The following is a 22,157-nucleotide window of genomic DNA, read 5'->3' as shown; positions in this document are numbered from 1 at the left end:
AGAAATTACACCGATTATAGTTTACTTCAGTCGAAACACGCGGCCCCGTTTGTGTTTGAAAATAAAAAAATGTTGTTCATTCTGCAGTTTTGTTTTCTCTTGATTATATGATACAAGTGTTGAAAAAATATATATATTATAGGAGGCTTTAATAAATAGCAAAAGGAAAGGAACACGCTTGGAAAGGGCTTTCGTTGATTCACAAGTCCGTTCCATGAGGGTCACTTAAACACTTTGGCCATGTGATAAAATGGTTTCTTTGGAAATCTTTTTAAAAAAGCAAAGTGGCAAAAAGGAAGGGACACGCGCAGCACTGTTCCATTCTCCACAGAAATGGAGAAATTCAATGAACAAGAGCTATGAAGGCAACATCGGTGTGTGGACGCTCTATGGTCGCCTGCCTGCACAGCGTAATTTACAGCCGCTAAATGAAAAGACACGGTCTGTAGAGTTCCCTTTGGAGGGGGGAAGATTTGCAAGACCCGTTGTCTACCATTGAACAAGGCTTTCCATTAAAAAGTAAAGAACGGCAAGGGCCACATATGAATGTGCTGAGACACTTGGGCCAGAGTCAAATGGTCAAGACTTTTGACACTATGCAGACATAAGCTGCCAAGTTCGCTTCTGTTCATTTTCAAGTCATCACACACCGCGATGTACCACAATGCTCTACTGGAGGCTGAAAACGATCCTGCTCCGGAAGAGATTTGCTATTAGCATTACGAAAGAGCAACAAGCAGACAGCAGCCCTCATTCTTATAAAAAACTGCCACCAAAGCAGAAGAGAAAGACAATTAGCACCAAACACTAGATAAGCACGCGTGGAACACAAAGCGACAGCAGTTTCCAACGTTACTCTGAAGGTAAGAGTTGCTAAAGAACGCCCCTCCGGCCTCTGTGATTGTTATTATTACTTTATCTTTCTGAAGCAATTATGTGAAAGCCTTGGCTTTATTTCTAGTATATTGAGTTTGAATGTCGATGCAGCGATAGCTTTTTCAGTAGTTACTTGACAAGCAAATCCACGAGAACCAAAACGATCTGGCTTTGAATGTAGAGTGGACAACAAACTAATACCGTCGTACATCAAGATTATTTTCCATCGAGAAAAACCGGGGTAAACGTTCTGTCGTATTGAAATCATGGGGCTGGCTACAACCGGGGTATCGCAAATTTACAATCTGGCGGTTAAATTGTACCAAACAAAGGAACAGAAAACAGACTTTCGCTTAATTAATATGTACTATGTAAACTGCACGATCGCGAGAGCGGAGAAATGGCCACTTCATCCTTGTTCTATATGCAATGATGCCAGCTACATTTTAGAGACTTTCATAGAGTTTAAATTGTCTCGGACGAGGCGAGCATAATAGGCGCAATTGCTACAAAACTGATTAGCTTTTGTGTCGGCAGGTGAGGCCAATTCACTGAAAAACTAAATAATAACTCAACAAACACAAGATTATAAACGTAACCGATGAGCCAAGAGAGTGATAGAGGTAAAATGTTTGTTGTAAACCGGGGTCTACAATTATTTTGGGAAATCGCGTACCGTTTTACAACAGCGTTGCCTATAGAGTGTCGTATTAGCGAATCTTCTTAAATTTCTATACTGGACTCTGCACTTGAACTTCTTCGGTTCTGGAACATATCAGTTTCAATATTTGCTTCTATGCAATTCTACCAATTTAATTCTTCTTGCATGCCTAAAAACAGGCAAAGAGTGTACAAAACGAGAAGTCTCCCATACTGAGCATGTTGAATCTGATTCGATTCAAAGAATTTATAGTCCTCTCTTAAAACCGACATTGCTACTTTCAATGCTATAGGTCTGATAAAAAAAGGTAACCACTTGAAATAACCAGGTAACTTTTCTTCCTGGACAAATCACTCAAGCACCACAATTAAACATGAATGCCTAAAAACAAAGAGCTTTACACTGTAAAAGTTTCACTGTCTGTTAGGTTCGGTAGGAAAGACAGCTTTTTCCACCCCCTGCACTAGTTCAAGAAGCAGTGTTGACACGTTTTCCATTGTTGTCTCGCATGTTGTGCTTTGCCCAGGTAAATGCGCAGGTCCATAGACAACCTTTACTCTTAAGACTAAATCTGGCTTTACTAAAGGGAGAAGAATCGAAGGGAATGTACCTGAACATTTACAAGGACCAACATCGTAAAACGTAAAAATGAAAGAGTGGAAGGACAACAATTTAAAACGCATATGGCGATGTCAGTTTAAAGAAATAAATGTGGCCACATCTTAGTTTTGAAAAGTCATTAATCAAAAACAAACAGAGAACATCAATGGAAGTGTAAATCGAAGGGGCGTTTCTGGAAACAACTATCGCCAAACCCACTGAGCAAAGCCATTTCCTGCTCTCGAACGATCTTTAATTCTCAAGTCCACGAATTAAAGCAAAAAATATTGCTCAGGTCATGAACACTGTTTAAACCTACAAGGGGGTATATATACTGAAGTCGGGTACATCTACTAAAATGTGTACTCTTCTTCATACGGTATTTTCTTACTCGTGTCAGTTACAACCTAATACTGATATGTCTGTTTAAAAAATGTCAAAGCCGAGACAACAATGGTGACAAAGGAACACCTTTTAACAAAGATATAATTTGCAATTACTTAAACGCTGACGGCAAACCACGCTTCGTTACTGATAACAGGATAAAAATCTTAATCCATGATAAACAACATTCGCCTAACTACTTTGTACAAAATGTGAACTTTGTTGAAACTGGACATTCTTGCCTGTGGTTTTAACTAAGCACTGCATTCACTGGTTTCTGTTATAAAGACATGCGATTGCTCGGGTACTGACACCCGGAACGGATGTTACACAATACTGAACCAAATACGCGTGACTTTTCCCACCAAGTTCACAAATGTGGGATCTCTGCCTTATTGACATGTTGATCATACATGTAACCACACGCACGCAAAGAGAAACAGAACGTTTCACCTTCCTTTGACAACGAAAGAGGACATTTATATCCATACTAACATCAAGCATGGGAACTATCGAACTTAACATACTAAAACTATTTTTCCTTGCATTGGCTCACTTATCAACGGGAAGTATTACATGTATGTTTAAAAGACTGACAGGCTTGATTCTACTTAAGTTGAAACGAGTTGTTTTGCGAGGTCCAAGATAACCTGAACAACTTACGCAGTTTGTTCCTTCAGAAAATGTAGCTGTAGTATTTGACACAAAAAGCATTACCTTCCATCGAAACTTGTGAAAATCAGATCCATAGTATTCAGTGTATAATAATGCATTTACCGGTAAAAAAAAAAGCTATTGTTACCAAAAACAGACTAAAAAGATGCTGTGAGGCACTAAAACTAACCCTGACACTTTTTCAGCATGGCATTAAACACTAAAAAGCAACTCCAAGGTCGATAAGATTGAGGAGCAAATGAAAACATTAAAATTATTTTCTTCAATGCAAATTGATTGATTTTCTCCATGATTAACTTTTACCTTCAAGTTTTTCTAAGGCAAGAGGTTCTGATCTGGGCTGAAAGAATAAGATGAAGGAATTGGCTCAACAGAAACTTTTGGGAGATACGAAATAAGTCACAATAAACGTCACCTCGTAATTTCTTACATCGTACAAAAAATGCAACAAAACATTCCTATTTTCAGGGGAGATTTTACGTCTACAAATGACCAAGTTAACTAACAGTTACACAGTCACTTCAGTCACAAGTTCGTGCGTTTGTGAACTGCTAGACAAAAGTCTTAACCCAAATTTAAAAAAATAATAATTTCCCGAGTAGAAAGCGATGCCCATAAGGAAAGAAAGGAATGCGTTTGTAAATCTTGATAATTTAATTTTCACTTTGAAGGCTTAAATTCTCCATGCTACAGGAATTACTAATTGGAAGCAGTAGTCAATAACCTACATTTATGTCGTCAGCAGCCAATGTTTATGAATTATTTTAAATTGTTTGGTGCATTCAAAGGTGTAATGCTCTGACTCTCCACCTCAATTGTTAACTAGATTAATTCACTTTAGGACACCGGTAAAAACACTTAAATTTAAGGGTTGTGCTAAGTTCTCGGAGATGTTTTAGTCGGCTCTTCCGATCCCTTGTAAGACAGTGAAGCTTAGTAAACCACAAACAGGCGTGGGGTATAACTGCTTTCTCGGCCAATTTTGTTTTTGGCTCTTTTTAAGGGCCTACCTTGGAAATTTCCGGGCAAAAACCGTCGGAAGGGCCGGTTGCCCAACACTAGAAAACTTGCCAAAATTCCTTGTGTGACTTTTACGAAGATTGAATTGATGAATACCTTTTGACAAAGAGTTTCAAACCGATGAATTGAAATCATCATCCGAGTTAAAACATCCAGCTATCGAGAAGTTTAGATTGTCTTTAGAGACACCATGCAGTTTTTGTAATCTCCACTAGTTCCGAGACAAATTTCAGGTTGAAATCTGCTGCTCTTGGTGAGCATCGAGGCTTACAATATTCAGCCCTTCGTGAGCTTCGAGGATCAATAAAGAGATTACCATCTCATTTCTGTTAGGATGATTATACATTGCTACTCTTTCTTAAAGAACGCTTAATGCTTGGAAAATGAAAAACCAAAGGTCGCAATATATTCAAACCTGCGAACAAACGCACCACAGAGTCAAGTTCAGTCAAACTCAGGCCGGCACTATTCGATATATATGTACATTAACAATATGCATTTCGACAAAAGTTACAAAGTTGTTGGGACGTTCTCTGATTACACACTAGTTTGAACTATTTCATTCCCCAATAACATGTATTTTGCCAAGAGTGAGCATCTCAGCCGTATAAACCCACATAAAGAGGAACTGTCATACCCTCTTCAATAGTTAACAATGAAAGGATAGTGAACCATACGCACTCTTTTCGACGAATATAAATAGTGCTGAACTATTTCCAAAAGCCAACGAAATTTGTTCCTGAGTGAGACCCAGGTTTCCAGAACAAAGACAAACGTTTTGTGGCATGAAAAACTACCTAGTTATTTTCATGAGAAAATAAGCTAAAATCTGCAATTATTTAAGAAAATGACATCGTTTCGAAATTCAATTTTCCGTCTTGAGTCTTCAAGAAGAGTAAAAACCTGTGTTAAACTGTGCTACCTCGTCCAAAGGTCTACACCATTGGCTCTGAAATGAACTAAGCGAAACAAAAAAGGACTTAAAGTAACTTAAATTATTTTCTCTATTGGACATGCCTGACCCTCTTAACACTTCAACACGTAAAATCCAAAGGCGTCAAAATTCAGTTAAACAGCTTTTAAAAAATTATTAAGCGTTAGATTTTTCGTTATTCTTCAACCAGTTGTTAGTACTCTCGCATAAAGGGTGGTTTTCATAGGGTGGTCATGCACGATATGGGAGCATAAATGTTTTAAAAGTTGTGCTCTTTAAAAGCATGGGTTTGTGAAACTGTTGGAACATCTGCTTGAATTTGTTCTTGAGAAAGAATAATATGCAATACGAGAGTAGTCTTTATAAGTTGACTTAAAATGAAGTGTGTGCTTCACTCAATCTCTTACTACTGTAGTCAACTGATCAGTGTATTTATAATAAAGAGTCCGTAGGAATACAGTTCTCTTCAGTGATGGAAAACCCTAACTTGAAGTTATTCATTCTTTCTTAGCTCATTTGTTTTAAGGTAATTTTATTCACCCAGGAGTTATGAACTCATACTTTGAGTACTCCGCATTACTCCTACAATTTACTCACTACTGCATGTAGGTTAGTATGGATGCACAAGTTTACTCGTTTGGGGAGTTAAATTTACTCGGCTTTTGTTTTTTTGTTTGCTTCCTTTTTGTTTGCCTTGAAGGACTATGTAATTGGTCGAATTTTGCGAAAATTACCAGTGGGCCGAATAGAGTTAACGCTTCTAAACTGAGTAAGACTGAGTAACAGAGCTTTCATTGTTGTGATGCTTGTCGCTGCATTGCCATGCTCAATACTCCTTGCTTAGACTGTCAAGAGCCCCACGTCGTGACTGTTTATGATGCAAAACCTACTTATCTGTGCACTGGACTAATGTGAGAAACGCTGGTCCTTGAGCTGCTTAATATAGCGCACTACATTCCTTTCACAGTTTTATCATAACAAAATGGCTGGAATAGTACAGCTCTTAACACAACAGTTAACCAACCCAAGCAGCAAGAAATTTCAAAATACAAGATTCCGAAGTAATATTCAACAACAATGATACAATCTAGTCTCAAGAAGAGATCGTACAAATTCCAAGAAATTAGCGTACAACTATTTTACCTTTTGGTATGGGAGATCTGTTGTTTGGCTAAGACAAAAGACATTCAAAAATAACTAATTGGATAAGGTGGATTCTTATTTTTGTTCTGTTATTGGGTGAGTTGGTCAGTTGAGGTAAAACATTTTGATGAAAGCGAACTCAAGTTGTTACAGTGCTGCCATGATAACCATGCAAGTTTTGGTCATTTTCCACTTAAAATACTTCAAAAGGAGAATTTAGAAGCACGGAAGTAAACTATGTGAGCTATTTACACCTTCAAGCTCTGCGTTATAAATTACCCTGTTAGTTCAAACCCACTTGAACTCGGCATTACATAACACATTAAAAAAACTTCAGAATGCACGAAATATATTCCAACGACAAAATCTGCTCTATGCTTTTTGATTTGAACAAACAATGTATTCAGACAACAGCACGCATTGTTCAGTTTAAATTTTAGTGAATTTAACTCTTGTTTCTACTTTCATGCATAATCTTCCTAATGGAATCGCCTTAAATCGCACTTTCTCGCTCATTTTGTTGGAGTTCTGAGCCAGCCGCCGTCCAGTAAATGCTAATCTTGTTTTTAATTTCAATCTTTTTAAGACAACACGGAGCACCCATTCACATACACCCATAACCTTTGAAAGACCCTGTGGCACACTTCGCCGGTTAATCAGAGCTTTGATACGCGTTCGGATACCTCTTCTCACCCTTTCTTTCTTTCTTTTCTAAGTTCAATTACACTTTACATTCGCCCTTTCTATCCCTGCTATACATATTTCAACAAATAACTGCTTATTTCAAAATCTTTTAACTTTTGCGTGTCTTTTGAATGAAAACTGAGGGGCATACCTAAAACTTGATTTTAGCCAATCAGATGAGCGCGTTGTAGTCATGTCCCGGATGTTCCGTTATCTTATCTTCGAACATTGCTAATAACCAATGCGCCATGCTTTGTCTTCTTTTAATGTCTTTAAGTTTTTTCTAGCGTTTGACATTGCCAAAAAGAATGCTGTCTTCTTAAAGATAATGCGGAAAATGCAGGCGCGAGAGATATAAGTGTAAACCATGACATTTTAAAGATAATTCGCTTAACATAGGTGTGGTATGCTAACCGTCAGAAGGACCAATTAATTATCTCACCAAAAAGCTGGTTAGAGTTAAAACTCCTAACTTCCTGTGCAGTAGACAGACTGCCTGAACTAAATTTCGAAATTTGTCTGACTCCAATTAACTCTTGACTGTAAACTTATCTTCGAATTCCTGGGCAATAGATAGACTGCCTGAACTGAACAAGGAATCTCGTCGGACACCGGGTAATAACTCTTGACTAAGAATATCTTCAAATTTAAGTAAGCTTTATAAGATTTTACTTTCCGGTTTGTGAAGCACAATAGATTTGGAATAATGTTGTCTGCACTGGTCAAGGTTCTTTTAGAAGATTAAGGAACCAAAACAAAGAAATGGAAAATTATATTTCAAAAGAGTGGCTCGAGATACGGATGGATGTTTACAAGTTAAGTGACTTGAGACTATCATACACCCTCATACCCTTATGCTAGTTTAATTGGAACAACCGCGAGTAGTTTTGGATGTCATTTTCAGCTTAAACAAGGTAAACGTCAAATCCTATAAGCTTCATAATTTTTTCGGACCTTATCAAGGCTTCTAGGGCGGCAAACAGACTTGAGCGCAAGACTGAAGCGTGCCTACACTTATACAACGACAATAACAACAACATTCTTGTTTTAACTCGCCAGGGGTACTGAATATACTAGGTGGCATAATTTGCCTAAGATGTGATGGCACTACCTTCAGAACTTCCTAATTCCTTTACAATTTATAATTTTTTTTTTTCATTGTCATTGTGTAAAACACATCGAAGAGAAGTTAAATCGCTTTAGTTCCAGCTTAATTTATATGAGTAAAATCCTTTTTAAGCAATAACTTCAAGGTCAACCGTTTTTGAAAATCATTCATAAAATCAATTTGCGGGTTTTGTTATTTGACTGCTTTCACTACACATGTTTTATCTCGCTGTAGCATTTTTTGACAGATATGACACAAAGGTTATGTTTCGGTCATACTTCATCCATGCGCAGTACACGTGGGGTATGTTGGATGGACAATGACAATGGCAAACTGAATGTATCAGAAAACATTCTATTCAAGTACTTTCTCTTGCACTAAAGAGTTTAAGTTCCATCAAGGCAGTTTCAAGGTAACTGAGTCATTTTGACACGTATTATCACAAAGGTAAAAAAAGTCTGTACCCCGGACCTTGTGAAGTTAAATTGTCAATTTTAGAGCCACAAAAATAGTGCTTAATTTTGAAGTTCTAGTTGACACGTATTAGCCTTTTAAATCCATCTGTTGTTATGTGTCCAAAACAAGTTGTTCGGTTCCCGATTTAGCGTAGGTTGAACTTCCCGGATTTGGCTGTTGTGACGCAATGAATTCTATCGCATTCCGATGGGATCTTAACATGCACGGGTTCTGGTGCCATTTAATGCAAAGACGCTGAGCAGCGAAGGCTCAGAAAGTGGAGGTCAGGCGGCGGAAAGAATATTAACAAGAAATATCGACTTGGGATTACCTTATATTAAGGTACGTGAGCGTGAAGCCTCAAAATACAAACTGATTGAAATAATCTGAAATTCATTTCAAGATAAGTATCTCCCATCCCGTTTACTTAATATAAAAATTTCTGGGATTGGTTTGCATCCGAACAGTGCTAAAAAAAAAACACCATGTCTGCAACTGAATTTGACCATCGATATTTTGTTCTGATTTTGACAACCTTTTGCTTTCATATTTCATAGATTTAACCCTGATTTTCCTTTTTCACTTTGACCTTGTATTAAGTTGCCTTAGTTGAGCTCTTTCAAAAAATCGTATTAATGTCATTATTCTATCGATGAGAGAGAGGCCTTTACTCTCAACACTTGCTGAAATTAATTCCTTGCCAATTGCGGACTGAAAGGTCCAAGCTCATTTTAGAGATGACATTCGTTCTTCATTAGTTGATGATATTAATGTACATTTACAGTTTTTTGAGTGAAGTAATTTTCTCCGTTACGTGCGAGATGCATTGTTTGAAATAACTTTGATGACGTAAGCCTGTGTTATCAGTTGTAAATCTCACGTATTGAGGCACATCACACGCGCAATAGGTTGACCGCAAATCAACAACTCATAAAACAAATCCCACCTCGTCCAATCGCCGGACACGATTGACAGTTTGTTTGAATTATTATTTATTTATTTATTTATTTATTGGGCCAACTCATTTTCAAGCTTCAAGTTAGACTATCAAGGCCTTAAGTAAGCAAAAACAAGACTTGCGTTCAGAAAAGTGTTTTTCTCTTTTTCAGTTAGATCACAAAAATAAATTTGCACCTCGAATACGTGTTGGAGTGGACTCTTTCCTTCCTGAGTTTATGGAAATGCGTCAACAGAACAAAACAATCACAAAAATTAGGTGTACCATTGACCTGGAAATAGTTGCAAATTAAGAACGAGCTTTTCCTTTGGCAACTCGACAGTACTGGAGAAGCAAAATGTTCTTACCACGAAACGTCTTATCATGCCCTTTTCATCAAGTTACGCGGAAAAGGATAAATTTTAGCAAGGGTATTCTGTGATCTAGAGATCGTTCCCAGTCACGCAACCTACGACGTTTAATTCCTTAACAAAAAAGTAGCATAGTATCTTCTGGAATTTGCAAAGGATTCAACTTCCAGCGACACATTCGCTAAAGCCCCAGCAAAATTTCCCAAACACTTTGTTTGTTTAGCCACGATTTATTCTTTAAACGAAAGAGAGAAATGATCCTCGCAGCAGGGTGGTTTTCACGCTACCTCGTCCGCCGCCATAATGGTGGACGAAAGAAAAAGATGTCACATTAGCTCCTTTTGTTCATCCACCATCAATTGTACATTGCAGCATTAATATCTGTGCATCACGAGATTGGTTGCAAACCATCTACAGACACCTGAAAAATTCAGGTGGCTACAAATACATTTCTTTCCCTTATTTTTTAACAGTAAAACAATTAAGTGTCTTCTCTTTCTAAGCGGTTCTTTTCATAATCTTCTCTTAAAAAGCACTTACGTAGCCCACATATAAGTAGTCTTGTTTTTCAATCTCAAAGGTGCGTCAGCTTTGAAAACCTGTCGCTATGATTACTTGCTTTTGACACGGAATTCATACTAATTATTCAGTATTTGCAGATAGGTGCATCAGAGGTTATGATAGTAAAAGCTCGAATAAATATTTAGTTCCTTGCTAATGCTATCTTTCATTCTCATTGAAATTACTTTCCGCGACCTGCACTAAAACTTATCCTAGAAGGCCTCGTAAAATTCAAATATAAAAACTGGTATCAGGGCCAATGCAAATGGTGAACGAAGACATATAAATCTTATTCATTTAGAGCTATAGTAAATCTCTGGAATGAGCTATCATTTCGACTGAGAAATGCCAATTATCTTGAAGAACGTAAAAAAGCTATATTTCAGTTTCAGTTTTAGAATCTTTTAGTGGGGGTTGAATTCATTAAATGTTTACTTGTTTTTAGTTTCTTTGTTATCATATCCAGCGGCCCAGGCTTTAATAGCTTTTAATACAGTCATACACCGTCCAACATTGGAGCATGTCTAGTGATTCGGCACTGTAGTCAAAAAACGTTTTCCTGGTATTCTAGACAACTAACAAACTGGAGTGTGGGTAAAGGCGCTTTTCTTATGGACAGTACATTCTCCACTCTCTTTTTTGCTCTTTTCCGTTGTAATTATTCCTGTCACCAATACATGAATTACATCTCAATTGTTTTTTATTCGTTTTTTTTTTTTCTGCGTGATGTTTCCTTGGTCTACAAATTTTAATTTTAAGCAGCAGAAAAAAGAACTGTGAAACAACTGGGATTTTATATCATTTCACAAACCCTGGAAAGAATACAATTGCATTTCTCCCAAAAAGGGGTTAAGATACTGAACTACTTGGTTGGAAGCATTATTACGAAGGAAAAGCACATTGTCTTTTTTCTGACTTCAACAACATTGTCTTTTTTCTGACTTCAACAAACATTGTTGAACATAATTTAACTTTTGGAGGGGTATAGGGATGCCAGCTGATGCCCTCAAAGACAGTTTTCAGATGTAAAAGCAAAAAGAAATTTGCGTGATCGGTCATGAATTTTTTTCGCTCATCATCAAGTCGATAAAGCTCGCATAAGAGGTCTTAGGAAAGATAATACCATTATAGAGGCGTCTTGACACTTTGTTGTCAGCATATGAAATCTTAAGGCTCATTGGTGTCATCTTTTCAAACTGACAATAATCCCCAATGTGACATGTGATTCTTAAAATCATAGATCATGTGGCCAAAAGTCATTGTTTTTCATTTACTAGGTTAGATTCTGCCAGTGAAGAGAAAAAACAATCAAACATGAATGGGATTTTTGGACGACTGCCTCCTTGTGCAATGAATGGATTCAACTACAACCATCCTCCCAGCATGGATTTCTACAATCCTGAGACACAGATCTACGGTGAGAACTTATGAAGCCTGATCATTGCTTGCGTGTCCAGTTGTCGTTATTTCTACCCTTAATCCAGTTAATCTTTCTTATTTGTGGCTAAGAGGATTTAGGACCAGACGTTTTGTGACTATCCTCGTTCACGAAGATTGGATTTTTTTCAGTAGTCTCTATCGCCAAATACATGTACATGTGTCCAAGGGGCTGCATGCGCCAGCCGTCGACGACTAAGCGATTATGAAGCTTTAATGGGCTCAATCCTGGAATTTGATTTGCTTGCGCCATGCAACCTCAATACGCAAAGAAATTACAGGCCAAACAAGTGATTTCTACAATGGGGAAAGAACGTTAAATACTTACAAGTACATTTCCCCTAAGGCTTTTCCCAGCTCAATTTAATAGCTCTGATACACAAGTCTACCCGAACTCGAATCAACAACGAGATTATTTTGATGTTTAAAGTATTTTACACTATTCTCTTAAGAGTGTACCAATCTGCATTGCTGCATGCCAATAATCCAACGGTTGAGTTAAACTGATTATGAGATAATCACATTGAATACGAAAATCATGAAACGATCAGTTCAGCACTGTTAGCCTCAAGCTCTCGTAAAAGCAGGAATACTAAGTTTAAACCTTTCTTTAAATCAGACGACACTTCTGTTTTCGCTTTACATGTACTCCACAAAACTCCTCCGTTCGAAATCGTTTCTCTCAGCGTAGGGTTATTATTTTTTGTCGAAATTAACATGTCATGCAATTTCAAATAATTCAGCCTTTCTGGATAGTTCGAGCAGACCTTTTAGGTTTCCAGCACGGTTTATTCTTGCACTTGTTCTCTGCTTTAAATAGCATTTATTTCAAAGCCAATTAATGTGAAGTAAAATTGGATGACACGCCAAACTTCCCACATTTTAAAACTGAGTTTAGGTAAAGACTTCAAAAACGTTCCTCGTGCTTGGATAGACTGCTTTGCATTTTAACCATATCTTGGCCTACCCAGAGATGTCACAAAAGATCCCAATCTCAATGCCTTTGATTTAGATCACTGACTTCGTTTTTTTTCCGTTTGCGGTGTATTAATTTCAATCATGTCAGAAAAGTCGTATGATGATTCGTTGGTCGCGCAGCAGGTGGTTCGAGATTTTCTTAATTGGTCTTTGGATTATCTGCAAGAAAACTGATAAATTTAGTTCCACCTTTAGAGTTTGTTTCATTAAGCGGGTAAAGGGAGAACGCAAACCATTTCTAAAGCAAAAAAAAATCGTGTAGTTCGAATTCATGGCGTTGGGATGGGCAGGGTATTTTCCCTGCGTAGGCTGTCCCCAGTGTTTAACGGCTGCAAGATTTATGGAAGGTACATTTTATCTTTCCAATACATCGATCGTCTAATTAGTTTCTGTAAATGTTTGAACTAAAGAATTAATCTCCTCAACTCGGAAGCCGTATTCAAAGGGAAGAAGTCTTGCATCGTATAGCGAGCTTTGTTAGAGAGTGATTTAAGTAAATTAGCCGAAGAGCTTGAATAATAGGGTCCTACGAGTTAAAAAAAACTTAAAGTTGGATATTGCTTAATTTATTTGTAATAATGACCGAGGGGAGTTCATGGCGAACTCCGACAGGCTGTTAATTGTCCCAATTAATCGACAAATCTTTTTATCCCTTCGGCAAGGTCCCCCAAGGAAACAGCGCCGGGAGCGAACAACTTTCACCAAAGCACAGCTGGAAATTCTGGACGAGCTGTTTGCCAAAACTAAATATCCTGACATCTTCATGAGAGAGGAAGTCGCTATGAAAATTAATCTGCCAGAAAGCAGAGTGCAAGTAAGTGTGGCGCATTAAACATATATATATCTCTATTCATCTCTATAAATGTTGCTATACGGAATACTTTTTAAGTCAATCTTTAATAATCACTTCAGCGGCGTAGCCGATCTAGGTCTGCTTAAGATCCGGATTCCCGAAAATGTTGATGTTGTCTTACCAATTCGAAAAGTCAAATATTCTCCAAAATATATGTATCTAAATACCGTCTGATTACGAGATTTTCTTTCTTTCATAGAGAAAATTGTCAAAATGCGTTTGTGGTAATTGTTGATGAAGCCTCTTGGTGAAATTCCAAATTTTCAACTGGCTATTTACGGACATGCTTTGCATTGCATCGCGCACGGGAACAATTATCGTTTAACGAAGATGATAGATCTGCCACAAAACGCTTTGATTTGTTGGTAAAGAGGCGTAACCTGGTTGTTAAGGATTGTGTGTTGTAAGCAGTTAATTATCCGCAAATTACATTGTTATTAATGCCACAGATTTCTGTTTACTGCAAAGAATGTTTATCTCATGATTGGACACCCGCAAAGACGCGCGACATATGGGGGCCGTCTGCAATGTGGTGACATTTGAACACGTGCGAGATAATCTGCACGAAACCTGCAGTGGGGAAAAACTTTAAAATGAAAACGTCCTTTTTACTTGATAATGAAGCAATTCAGTCGAGAAAAAGTGTGTGAAGGGTACAATACGATTTACAAATTGGATATCAGCTAAAAAATCGCGGAAAACAAGGACATTTGCTATCGTGAGGTGATGCATCCCTGCTTGAAATTATAGCCAGGCTTTCAAGTGGTGGGCGGCAGTGAGTTAACTTTAGCTCACGCGATGGTTTCTTGTCCTTTTCTTTGCAGTACCTATAATCATCGCATCACTAATTCTTGCATTCCTACTGTCAATTTTCATATCTTTCTGTGCAAAGCATTTTAAAATTTGGAAAAAAATAAAGAGGCGTTTAATTGGCGCAGTACATGCCAATTCCCGTACCACAAAGCCACAAAAGACATCGTAAATGTCTTGTTTTCTCTATTCTTAGATAATGATTTCCGGCTAAATAGATTACCCTTTGGAGCACACTTCCTTTTCTAAATATATCAGTCAATCATTCAAGCACATTTGTATGTAGTTCGTAATGTCGACATCTCATTCTTGCACATCAAATCTAAATTACGCATTCAACCATTCGCCCTCATTTTTTTTCTCGTTGTCTAGGTATGGTTTAAAAACCGACGAGCCAAGTTTCGACAACAAACCAAGCAACAGCAAGGTTCGCAAAGCAAACCCAAGACCGCAGTGAAAAGCAAATCGCCTTCACCGCCCTTACAGCAGGCTCGCGATCAAACGACGCCATCGGTTCAAGTGCCTCCACAACAGTTCAACAACTTCTCCTTTGGTCCCGGCACACCTTGGCACAACAAGCATAACCTCCAGGACATGGCACACCTCCAAAGACAGGCCAGCTATCAAAAAATGATCAATGGTAGTGGTAGCATCAATCCCTTCTCGCCCCCAAGTTTTACAGCTCCTTCGTCTCAGCCGCATTTCAATGGAAATCACGATCAATATTTTCCTTACATGGCCAATGGCGGTGCAATACCCAGTGAGATACACCGAAACAGACTAGAGTCTTCTCCCTTAATGTGTTAGAACTTGAAAAAGACTTACTTTCTAAACATTTACAGGAATTATGCAAACATTCTAAGAAATGATACGACTTCTCTACCAGAATATTATAAAAACTCTAGTACAGAGTGTTTTCAGCAACGTCATCAGCGGCAACGTTTTTAACTGATGTTGCACTTAAAAGAACGAAATGAGATTGTTCTTCTCGTAAATGTTAAAACAACATGACCGACGTTGTTTTGAAGAGAGACACCAACATGGTCGCAAAGACGTTTCGTGAAAATGCTGCATACCGACACAAATGAAGCAACACGGTCCTTCAACTTTAATGCTCGTTTTCCAGTTTTTAAATACGTCAAGAACCGATTCTCTTAACGTTTTGTTACAACTCTTCGTGGGTCCTTTACGTAAACTGTGCCCACGAGAGTTCCTTCACCTTTGACTCCGATATTCAGGGTCATAAATCATCGTTAAGATCGTTTCAATGTTTGCATCACAGTATACTGCTAACGAACAAATTGTCCCCTTGGCATACCATACCATAGAAAAACCAAACCTGTGCTTCGAAGAATGCTAAAATGCTAGAAGATGACAGGGCGCTGGACATACCTAACTCCTGTCATAAGAAATCAGTCTTGCCGGCTTCACGTTTAGACCGCTTCATGGTCATTCATAGATGAGCATCCGCTCTTTGAAAAGGTGTTTTCATCTCCAGGCGACATTACGTTGTTCCGCTTAAAAAGAAAATAATAGCTTAGAAAATGATCAAAAAATTTGCTGTTATTAGTCCTTTTTTAATGTTTCTAAAATCTGGACAAAAGAACAAACACAAATTAGAACAGTGATATTGTGTGCTTCGAGAATGCAGAGGAAGGTACCGTGGTTTCATTGGAGGACACACACATGAGACAACTTCTCGATACTGCTGATATTAATTAACAAGGAAATAGAATATGACGAAACTCATTATTTTTATCCGTTGTCCATCATATTTTGTTTCCTATATCATTTGCATAGAAAGACCTGGTTAAAATAGTTAGGGGTGGGGGTGGGGCTTCTTAATCAAGAATATATATATTTTTCCTCCTCTCCTGTACAGAATAATAACACCTAGCTTTCATGTATAGCTATCATATTATGTAACGATTGCTTTAATGAATATATTATCAGTTCCATGTCGAAGAAGTGCGCCATGTTCAGCTAAGCAGTTTTAATATGTTAATAAAATCAGAACTAAACAAATACATTGCCACTTTCTTTCTTCCATTTTTTTCGCGTCGCTTTAAGTTCGCGATTTCTTTTAAATCGCGAAAATTGCGAAACTAAAGCGACACGAAAATTAATACCAATAAGGTATGTTGTAATGTTCAGCCTGATTGGATAAGTGTATAAATACAGAAACCGATAAGATCATGGATAGGAAACATTAAGAAGATGTGTTAAGATGCTTAAGACACAGCTTGAGAGAAGGTTTAGGTGTTTCCAATCCTTTATGGGGAGTTGCCTTGGTAGAGTGCATATTCAACCCACTGTTGGTAAAACGAGAATCACCAATTCAACCTGAGCCCGGATTTAACCGACAACATACAGCCCGAGGAGAAACTTTTCGGCATATTTCGAGAGCAAAAATCCCACCAATACCTCAGTTCAAACGTGGAAAGGCAAGCTTTTCAGAGTAGGAAAGTGTAGTTTCACATAAGGCTCGTCATTTTTTTTACTAGAAACCTGCACGAAAGCCGTCCCCGAGAAGTAAAGATGGGCACAAAAAGATAAACCCCCTGACAAATACCAGAACGGCTAAGCCGCAAATCAAACACCACTACGCATAGTCGTTTTTTTTTGTTTTGTTTTGTTTTTTTTTTCTTTTGAATTTTTATCCACGTCACATTACGTTCAAAACAATATATATGTTGCCGGTAAAATCCGTTTTCAGTTTGATTGCGTTTTAACCTAGGTTAAATTAGTGAAACTCATTTTACCTACAATATTGTAGGTTGAATACGCACTCTGACAGATTGAAGGAACTTGTTTGGAGCCTAAATTAAGCCTAGAGAAAAATTAGGGTTGTTATACATAGAAATTAATTGACCAATCATGGAAAAGTAAATAACAAAAAGAACTGTGTTGGGTTGAGCATGTTCGTCGTTGTAGAATAGTGGTGAAGACACAGTACTACAGATCTGGTGGGTCACCCGAGTTCGAGTACTGGTATTGAGTGCATTGTACAATTCTTTGTTCCCTTACTGTGGTATTTTTGCCCCGGTTTATGATTATACAGGAAATGTAGATCTTAACAAGTGTTATTGAAATCCAAAAAGAAAATTGGGGGTAACCACGCATTTTTCAAAGATAACTGATTGATGAATGTTTGTAAAAAGCTTTAAAATACAAAGCAGTGTATGGCCCTCTTTCCCAAATTGAAGCTTACCGGTAATTATCTCTCAAAAATGCATGATTACCCCCAATTTTCTTTTTGGATATCAAGAGTACTTACTAAGATCTACTTTCTCCGGATAGTTTTAAACCGCGCAAAAATATCACTGTCTTGGTAAGCGTCGCCGATAGGAAACCCGAGTATCTCGAGATGCGCAGAAGGTATGCGTAATAACCATAGTAGGCACCGTCCTTAATTAATAAGTGTATGAATACAGAAACCGATAAGATGTAACCCAAGATTAAGAAAATGTGTTGAGATGCTTAAGACAGCTTGAGGAGGGAAGGTATAAGTATCCTTTTTAGCTCGTGGAGAGTTATCGGGATGGTTGGCGAATCAGGCTGTCAGGCGTAAACAATGGAAAATTTGTAATCGATTTCTGATCGTCTCAAGTTCGGCAGGCGCATTCATGCATTCGTTAAATGGTCGTTAAGGCGGCAGGCGCATTCATGCATTCGTTAAATGGTCGTTAAGAATGCTCTTCTTCGGCTACCAATGAAAGACGTTCAATATAATGTCTTACACTGCATTTGTAACCACTCTATAGGCTTGATAATTCGCTATATCACCTCCCTGACGCAGTATCTTACTTACTCCACGAGCTTACCACAAGATACCCTTGATTTAGAGGGAGTTTAAAGTGCCCCTGTGACCAAAAAATCAATTCATATTTTTCGTTGGATTTCAAAACTATGTTAACGAAACACTAAGTGACCCACGTTTTAAAGTGCACCTAACCCCAAAATATTTTTTTTGCTAAAATGAATCTTTGCAACTGCTCGAAACGCATTGCGGCCATTTTTTCATTTTTCTAACAAATCCTGGCATTTTATAGGCTTTAAAAGTTGCGAAAATCCAAGCATCTTTTGTTCACGACCGAGTCAGAAGGGGAGTGGGTCTATTCCTGATTTGACGTCACAATCTACTTTGCATGTGTTTTTACAGAGTTAATGCAATGTAATCAGTTTGTGACGTCAAATCAGGAATAGACCCACTCCCCTTCAGACTCGGTCGTGAACAAAAGATGCTTGGATTTTCGCAACTTTCGAAGCCTATAAAATGCCAGGATTTGTTAGAAAAATGAAAAAATGGCCGCAATGCGTTTCGAGCAGTTGCAAAGATTCATTTTAGCGAAAAAAATATTTTGGGGTTAGGTGCACTTTAAGCCTTGATTTCAAAAAGACACCTCTTTATTTTAACTGTAATTTTCCTATTTAATGGTCCGCCATTACTAACATTATGTTCTTGAGAGAGCTGGATCGAGGAGAAAATGACGTCAAAGGCTCACTAGTTTAAGAATGCAATACGTGTGTACGCCGCAGAATTAATATGCAGCACGGGGGTTTTGGGCTTTCAGACTTTCAAACTCACGCTTTGCATATATAATAAGCTGCTTTCACACGCTGAAATTTTAAGCTAGTGAGCCTCTGCCGTCACTTTTCCCTGGATCCAACCCTCTGAGGTCCAATCGGTCAGTTTTGAACGTGAGTAATGGCGGACCGTGAAATCCAAAACTCACACTCAAAGTAAACGGCCTTTGGATAAAAATTTTGCCAGTCAGTTGTTAAGCAAACACACTTTCAAAATCTGAAGGAAAAAAGGAAGTGGTTTTTTTTTATCACAGGGGCACTTTAAGCCGGGTTGATTGCATAATATAACCTTGGTAAAATAGGGATCACGAATTTAACCTAGGTTAAAACGGATTTTACCTGCAACACATACTTACATTTTATTACTTACAATACAGTCAAACTAAATGTTGCTTTCCAATACTAACACAACTCACGGTACTGGAGCCAACCACTGCCCTACAATTAGATTTGATTACATAAAATATAACATCATGAAGCTAAGGATGACTTATGCGTATTACTAAGTGGCAATAAATTCTGCCTCAATTAAAGGTTTCCTTTGGTCAAAGGAGAAATCAGATGAGTTGCTACCAAAAAAAAAATTGCTTTTAAGGTGGCTGGAACCAGTTTCACTACTTTTAAGGACCTTTTAATTAGAAGGGTTGTCACTACAAAACTGTATCACGTAAAAGAAATGTTATGGCACCATATCAAACACCAATTCTTGGGAGCCAATTCAGAGCTACCTTAACTTTTCGAAAATTTAAGGTAGCTCTGAATTGGCTCCCAAGAATTTTTTTAAACTTTGCTGATAGTTCTATCTCAAGATGCTAATTACTATTCTACAATAAAAAATGGGGGTCACCCAGTTCATTTTTAAGATATAAGCAAGTAAAGACGAAATATAGGGTGTTTTGGGAGAGCTTTCATGTTGCCATGGTAACCTATTACGTCAAAATTGTGAGCGCATTTTGTTAAGCAATAATTGGTGTTTGATGTGGTACCATAACATTGCTGTTACGTGATACAGTATAGTAGTTATAACCCATCTAATAAGAAGGTCTCTAAAAGTGGTGAAACTGGTTCCAGCCACCTTAAATTTCAGCCTTGTTTTTAGTATTAAGAGGTAAGAACTTAAACACAAATACTCTTCATTAATACTGCAGCAATACATGTAATATTTTAGCATTAATAATTCCCTAATAGTAGAGGTCTCTTTTCTTTTTCGTTCGCTGGGTTGACGAGTACGGGAGAACAGATCTCTGCCATGGATCGAAATTCACTGTGTTGAGCATGCACGGCAGTCGCTTAGCGACCGAATCCTTACATCATACTTCATGTTGTGTGGGCTCATGGGAATTACTGTAAAGGAATGCGTGGGACACAGTGGGCTCAAGTTACAGTCAGCAAACATATCATGGGGCATGCGGTTTGAAGAGTGCCGTCCATGGTTGTGGACGGCGGTTGGATCAGAGCGACTGAGTTTCGACCCATGGCAGACGTCTCTTCTCTCATACTCGTCAACCCAGCGAACGCAAAAGAAAGGCGGCGGACCTCTGCTAGCTGGGACGATTAATAAAAGGTGACTAGTTAGTTTATTAAAGTTATGATGCGCAATGATTCCATACAAGGCTCTAACAGCGGACAGTTCCATTTTAAATGTGTCGTTGCTTCATACCACACTCTGAAACAATCCGAGAATTTTGACACTACGGGACAAGAACAGAGCATATGTACCAGGCTTTGTAAAGCTTCCTGACATAAATAACAGAGATCGCAGCTTGTCATCTTCAGCTTAAATACTATGCTTTTAGTGAAAACTATGTCATGAAGTACCTTGTATTGGAACATAGTCAGTTTGGGTTCTTTAGTTATAGAGAACGCTAATTTAAAGTAGTTGGATATATGATCAGCAGTAACACCCTTGCCAAGAACTGCTGAGGGTTCTTCAAATATTTGATTTACAAAACATTTTATGAATACCCTTTACTGTCCCTAAATTTGAATGTACAAGTTGCTTTCCCATGGTGGTTGTTCGTTTGCCTTCCTCTTTATATTTCCTTGGAATTGTGTTTATTACTCCATAAAAAATTAGTTCAGTGGCTTAACTTGAATTGTTCATACGTAAGGAAATTAAATTCAGAGTCAAGAAGATCGTTTAGAGTCAAAATTCCTTTGTCAAACCAAGAGCGACAAAATATCATTTTATTGTTACTTTTGATATCCCTGTTGTTCCAGATGATAACTTCCTTTGCAAAAGGTTTATCATCCACGTGTGCGTTTTTAAACTCAAACCCGTACTCGAGTGCTCTTTGGTAAAAAAGAGGAAGCTCGATAGTGTTCAGATCCTTCCCCATGCAATTGCAGTTTGACAGAAAAGCGTAGCTTCCTAAAGAGGAAGCAACCTTATTTGCAATTGCAGTCCAAGCTGCATTTTCATTCTAAGCATCTAGTTAAAATGGATACCGCTCCATTTTGGTTAATGAATAACAAAAGCGTAAAATGCAATGAACTGCCAGCGAAGGGTCAAAAGGGGTGGTTTATTTCATGAACACCCTGATTTCAACTTACCTCACGTCAGGAGCTCATCAGAGCTCCTGCTTATGTTGATCAAGCGGAAAAGTATTTTATAGCACATTAAAAGAGTACTTTTACCTTGGTCTAGGAAAAACAAGAACAGCTTAAATATAATATGACCTCAGAGAAGAGGGAAACCTTTTTACACATTCCATGAAAAAGTCATCCTTGTTCAGTGAAAAACTGAGTTAACTGAGAGGTTGACCATTGTTCTTGTTGCCCGTGAGATGAGATCTGTCAGAATACTGGAGATCATGTTGTAAATAATGTTTCCAAGAAATCGCACAGAAACCAATGAATACCACAATCAATTAATCTGCTATCTGTTTCTTTTCTGTTTTCTGGTTTCCATGGAACAAACTTTATATTTTCAAGTTAGAGGACCCTGATATTGACTGCAAACGCTTAAAAATAGGGGGGGGGGGAGGGTCTGGCTGACTTTTCTTTCAAGTTTCTTATAACCTGTTGGACCCCACTCCAAGATACAATTAATATTCGGAATCATACTTTTCCAGTCATTAAC

General features: G+C 38.0%; 2 protein-coding genes across 7 annotated transcripts in view; one reads left to right on the top strand and one right to left on the bottom strand.

Annotated features, from left to right (window-relative positions):
* The window catches only part of LOC138049511 (homeobox protein OTX1 B-like), a 62,011-nt gene extending 54,824 nt beyond the window's left edge, over positions 1-7,187 (bottom strand). The window contains exon 1 of the mRNA XM_068895806.1: positions 7,129-7,187. Coding sequence (XP_068751907.1) covers positions 7,129-7,172 — 44 coding nt within the window. The 5' untranslated portion in view covers positions 7,173-7,187. The remainder of the gene's footprint in view (positions 1-7,128) is intronic.
* On the top strand, positions 644-16,513 carry LOC138049514 (homeobox protein OTX-like). 6 transcript variants are annotated; one of them, XM_068895816.1, is made up of 5 exons: positions 8,385-8,497; positions 8,691-8,883; positions 11,688-11,827; positions 13,488-13,639; positions 14,861-16,513. In XM_068895816.1, the coding sequence occupies exons 3-5, from the start codon at positions 11,725-11,727 to the stop codon at positions 15,293-15,295; spliced, it is 690 nt and encodes a 229-aa protein (XP_068751917.1). In that variant the 5' UTR covers positions 8,385-8,497; positions 8,691-8,883; positions 11,688-11,724; the 3' UTR covers positions 15,296-16,513. The 6 variants fall into 6 exon arrangements, with proteins under 6 accessions (XP_068751916.1, XP_068751917.1, XP_068751919.1 ...); XM_068895818.1 differs by having other exon boundaries at positions 8,442-8,532; XM_068895815.1 differs by lacking the exons at positions 8,385-8,497; positions 8,691-8,883 and adding an exon at positions 644-863.
* Positions 16,514-22,157: the final 5,644 nt, after the last annotated feature.

The sequence above is a fragment of the Montipora capricornis genome, chromosome 5, assembly GCF_036669925.1.
Source record: "Montipora capricornis isolate CH-2021 chromosome 5, ASM3666992v2, whole genome shotgun sequence".
Classification (NCBI taxonomy): domain Eukaryota; kingdom Metazoa; phylum Cnidaria; class Anthozoa; order Scleractinia; family Acroporidae; genus Montipora; species Montipora capricornis.
This window is presented reverse-complemented; position numbering and strand designations above follow the sequence as displayed.

What these genes read in the sequence shown, in the direction of transcription:
- LOC138049514 (XM_068895815.1), top strand. Translation starts at nt 11,725, where the DNA reads ATGAATGGGATTTTTGGACGACTGCCTCCTTGTGCAATGAATGGATTC. An exon ending in TCCTGAGACACAGATCTACG is followed by an intron (nt 11,828 to 13,487) that starts GTGAGAACTTAT and finishes CCCTTCGGCAAG; the next exon opens with GTCCCCCAAGGAAACAGCGC. An exon ending in TGCCAGAAAGCAGAGTGCAA is followed by an intron (nt 13,640 to 14,860) that starts GTAAGTGTGGCG and finishes CTCGTTGTCTAG; the next exon opens with GTATGGTTTAAAAACCGACG.